Here is a 5,404-nt window from a genome sequence, read left to right on the forward strand (position 1 = left end):
TGACCTTTCTCTCCTATCTGAACCAACAGTCACTACTGACCTTTCTCTCCTATCTGAACCAACAGTCACTACTGACCTTTCTTTCTCTCTATCTGAACCAACAGTCACTACTGACCTTTCTCTCCTATCTGAACCCAACACTGACCTTTCTCTCCTATCTGAACCAACAGTCATTGACCTTTCTCTCCTATCTGAACCAACAGTCACTACTGACCTTTCTCTCCTATCTGAACCAACAGTCACTACTGACCTTTCTCTATCTGAACCAACAGTCACTACTGACCTTTCTCTCCTATCTGAACCAACAGTCACTACTGACCTTTCTCTCCTATCTGAACCAACAGTCATCTGACCTTTCTCCTATCTGAACCAACAGTCACTACTGACTATCTGAACCAACAGTTCTTTCTCCTATCTGAACCAACAGTCACTACTGACCTTTCTCTCCTATCTGAACCAACAGTCATTGACCTTTCTCTCCTATCTGAACCAACAGTCATTGACCTTTCTCTCCTATCTGAACCAACAGTCACTACTGACCTTTCTCTCCTATCTGAACCAACAGTCATTGACCTGTTGGTCTCTCCTATCTGAACCAACAGTCATTGACCTGTTGGTCTCTCCTATCTGAACCAACAGTCATTGACCTGTTGGTCTCTCCTATCTGAACCAACAGTCATTGACCTGTTGGTCTCTCCTATCTGAACCAACAGTCATTGACCTGTTGGTCTCTCCTATCTGAACCAACAGTCATTGACCTGTTGGTCTCTCCTATCTGAACCAACAGTGCCTCAAGCACGTCGACAGAATCAAGCCGTTAAGAGATGAATAATGATCCTACATTATATTAGTCAAGCATGACTGGCATTTAGCCAATATGTAATAACAAAATCTAATTTAAGTTTGGCTCCATTTTCAGGCATCTGCCTCATTGTCAGCGTCTATCTGGACGTGACAGGCTGTAGCCAATACACACAGGCCATCCCCCTACACTTTTCACATGTTCATTATTTATCTACACGTGTTTCTCTTAACAGAACAGCTACTGTTTTTCACCTTGCTGTCCTAGAAGTTGGCATTGGTGCCATGGCAGACTGGGAATCTTTTGAAGGACAAATAGCCCTTGCCCCTAAAATCACTCAAATACAGGCCTGTCCTCTGTCTCCTCTGTTTAGGGCCAGAGAGCATTCCAGTTTGCTCTGTTTTGTCAAGTCATTTTATTTTTCTCATGATTTGGTTGGGTCTAATTGTGCTGCTGTCCTGGGGCTCTGTGATGTGTGTTTGTGAACAGAGCCCCAGGACCAGCTTGCTTAGGGGACTCTTCTCCAGGTTCATCTCTCTGTAGGTGATGGCTTTGTTATGGAAGGTTTGGGAATCGCTTCCTTTTAGGTGGTTGTGGAATTTAACGGCTCTTTTCTGGATTTTGATAATTAGCAGTTATCGTCCTAATTCTGCTCTGTTTGCGGTTTGCGTTGTAAAACAAAGTATATTTTGCAGAATTCTGTATGCAGTCTCAATTTGGTGTCCGATTTTGTGAATTCTTGGTTGGTGAGCGGACCCCAGACCTCACAACCATAAAGAGCAATGAGTTCTATAACTGATTCAAATATTTTTAGCCAGAATCTAATTGTAATGTCAGATTTTTATGTTCCTTTTGATGACATAGAAGGTCCTTCTTGCCTCGTCTCTCAGATCGTTCACAGTTTTATATAGACCTTCATACCAAATTGAGTCAAAAGATATTTTGAAATCAACAAAGCATGAGAAGACATTGCTTACGTTTTGTTTGTCAATAAGGGTGAATGTGGTCTGTCGAACGGTAATCACATTTTCACATTTGCTCAGGACATCGTTTTCACTGTGGAAGTGTAGGAGTCTGCTGTTAATGATAATGCAGAATTTACAGAGGTTGCTCTCTCTCTCTCTCTCTCTCTCTTTTGCTGCAGCATGAAGGTGTGTGGTAATGTTAGCCAATTGGTTTTATGAGCCAGCATGGACAGAATGTAGAGGTAACACCCACCCCCACAGAACCCTACACCCACAGAACCCTACACCCCCAGAACACTACACCCACCCCCACAGAACACTACACCCACCCCACAGAACACTACACCCACAGAACACTACACCCACCCCCACCCCATCGAACACTACCCCCCAGAACACAACACCCACCCCCAGAACCCTACACCCACAGAACCCTACACCCACCACCCACAGAACCCTACACCCACCACCCACAGAACCCTACACCCACCACCCACAGAACCCTACACCCACAGAACCCTACACCCACCACCCTACACCCACCACCCTACACCCACAGAACCCTACACCCACAGAACCCTACAACCACAGAACCCTACAACCACAGAACCCTACAACCACAGAACCCTACAACCACCACCCACAGAACCCACCACCCACAGAACCCACCACCCACAGAACCCACAGAACCCACCACCCACAGAACCCTACACCCACCACCCACAGAAGACTATACCCACAGAATACAACGCTACACCCACCCCCACAGAACGCAACCCACCCCCACAGAACGCTGCACACCCCCACAGAACGCTGCACACCCCCACAGAACGATACACACCCCCACAGAACGATACACACACCCCCACAGAACGCTGCACACCCCCACAGAACGCTGCCCTATTCCCTACACCCCCACAGAACGCTACACCCCCACAGAACGCTACACCCCCACAGAACGATACACACCCCCACAGAACGCTGCACACCCCCACAGAACGCTGCCCTATTCCCTACACCCCCCACAGAACGCTACACCCCGCACAGAACGCTACACACCCCCACAGAACGCTACACCCCCCACAGAACGCTACACACCCCCACAGAACGCTACACACCCCCACAGAACGCTACACACCCCCACAGAACGCTACACACACCCCCACAGAACGCTACACACCCCCACAGAACGCTACACACCCCCACAGAACGCTACACACCCCCACAGAACGCTACACACCCCCACAGAACACTACACACCCCCACAGAACGCTACACACACCCCACCGAACGCTACACCCCCCACCGAACACTACACACCCCCACAGAACACTACACACCCCCACAGAACACTACACACCCCCACAGAACACTACACACCCCCACAGAACACTACACACACCCCACAGAACACTACACACCCCCACAGAACACTACACACCCCCACAGAACACTACACACCCCCACAGAACACTACACATCCCCACAGAACACTACACACCCCCACAGAACACTACACACCCCCACAGAACACTACACACCCCCACAGAACACTACACACAAACTAACAGTGAGAGAAGGAAAATCCTTTTTGAATTCAACAAAAAAAAACAGAACCAGGTAATAGAGCTTAAACTAATGGCCCCCTATTCCCTATATAGTGGTACTACTATAGACCAGAGCCCTATTCCCTATATAGTGCACTACTTTAGACCAGAGCCCTATTCCCTATATAGTGGTACTACTTTAGACCAGAGCCCTATTCCCTATATAGTGGTACTACTTTAGACCAGAGCCCTATTCCCTATATAGTGCACTACTTTAGACCAGAGCCCTATTCCTATATAGTGGTACTACTTTAGACCAGAGCCCTATTCCTATATAGTGGTACTACTATAGACCAGAGCCCTATTCCCTATATAGTGGTACTACTATAGACCAGAGCCCTATTCCCTATATAGTGCACTACTTTAGACCAGAGCCCTATTCCTATATAGTGGTACTACTTTAGACCAGAGCCCTATTCCTATATAGTGGTACTACTTTAGACCAGAGCCCTATTCCCTATATAGTGCACTACTTTAGACCAGAGCCCTATTCCCTATATAGTGGTACTAGACCAGAGCCCTATTCAATATATAGTACACTACTTTAGTCCAGATCCCTATTCCCTATATAGTGCACTACTATAGACCAGAGCCCTATTCCCTATATAGTGCACTACTTTAGACCAGAGCCCTATTCCCTATATTGTGCACTACTTTAGACCAGAGCCCTATTCCCTATATTGTGCACTACTTTAGACCAGAGCCCTATTCCCTATATTGTGCACTACTTTAGACCAGAGCCCTATTCCCTATATTGTGCACTACTTTAGACCAGAGCCCTATTCCCTATATTGTGCACTACTTTAGACCAGAGCCCTATTCCCTATATAGTGCACTACTTTAGACCAGGGCCCTATTCCCTATATAGTGCACTACTTTAGACCAGAGCCCTATTCCCTATATAGTGCACTACTTTAGACCAGGGCCCTATTCCCTATATAGTGCACTACTTTAGACCAGGGCCCTATTCCCTATATAGTGCACTACTATAGACCAGAGCCCTATTCCCTATATAGTACACTACTTTAGACCAGAGCCCTGTTCCCTATATAGTGCACTACTTTAGACCAGAGCCCTGTTCCCTATATAGTGCACTACTTTAGACCAGAGCCCCATTCCCTATATAGTGCACTACTTTAGACCAGAGCCCTGTTCCCTATATAGTGCACTACTTTAGACCAGAGCCCTGTTCCTATATAGTGCACTACTTTAGACCAGAGCCCTATTCCCTATATAGTGCACTACTTTAGACCAGGGCCCTATTCCCTATATAGTGCACTACTTTAGACCAGAGCCCTATTCCCTATATAGTGCACTACTTTAGACCAGAGCCCTATTCCCTAGATAGTACACTACTTTAGACCAGAGCCCTATTCCCTAGATAGTACACTACTTTAGACCAGAGCCCTATTCCCTATATAGTGCACTACTTTAGACCAGAGCCCTATTCCCTATATAGTGCACTACTTTAGACCAGAGCCCTGTTCCCTATATAGTGCACTACTTTAGACCAGAGCCCTATTCCCTATATAGTGCACTACTTTAGACCAGAGCCCTATTCCCTATATAGTGCACTACTTTAGACCAGAGCCCTGTTCCCTATATAGTGCACTACTTTAGACCAGAGCCCTGTTCCCTATATAGTGCACTACTTTAGACCAGAGCCCTATTCCCTATATAGTGCACTACTTTAGACCAGAGCCCTATTCCCTATATAGTGCACTACTTTAGACCAGAGCCCTATTCCCTATATAGTGCACTACTTTAGACCAGAGCACTATTCCCTATATAGTGCACTACTTTAGACCAGGGCAGGCCCCTCAGACCAACAGAGCAGGGCAGGCCCCTCAGACCAACAGAGCAGGGCAGGCCCCTCAGACCAACAGAGCAGGGCAGGCCCTCAGACCAACAGAGCAGGGCAGGCCCCTCAGACCAACAGAGCAGGGAGCTGGCAGGCCCCTCAGATTACTTATCCTCAAATTAAAGATTTGGTGGAATGCAATAATAGAGCCACAGGGATGCTGTGGGGG

General features: G+C 47.1%; 1 protein-coding gene across 1 annotated transcript; it reads left to right on the forward strand.

Annotated features, from left to right (window-relative positions):
* The first annotated feature begins 1,982 nt into the window (after positions 1 to 1,982).
* LOC121843457 (extensin-like) lies at positions 1,983 to 3,335 on the forward strand. Its single transcript, XM_042313052.1, has one exon. It carries the CDS (start codon positions 1,983 to 1,985, stop codon positions 3,333 to 3,335), a length of 1,353 nt encoding a protein of 450 aa, XP_042168986.1.
* The last annotated feature ends 2,069 nt before the right edge of the window (positions 3,336 to 5,404 follow it).

This window comes from Oncorhynchus tshawytscha, unplaced genomic scaffold, assembly GCF_018296145.1.
Source record: "Oncorhynchus tshawytscha isolate Ot180627B unplaced genomic scaffold, Otsh_v2.0 Un_contig_4559_pilon_pilon, whole genome shotgun sequence".
NCBI lineage: Eukaryota > Metazoa > Chordata > Actinopteri > Salmoniformes > Salmonidae > Oncorhynchus > Oncorhynchus tshawytscha.

Excerpts from the sequence above, each read along its gene's own strand:
- LOC121843457 (XM_042313052.1), top strand. The coding sequence starts at position 1,983 with ATGAGCCAGCATGGACAGAATGTAGAGGTAACACCCACCCCCACAGAA.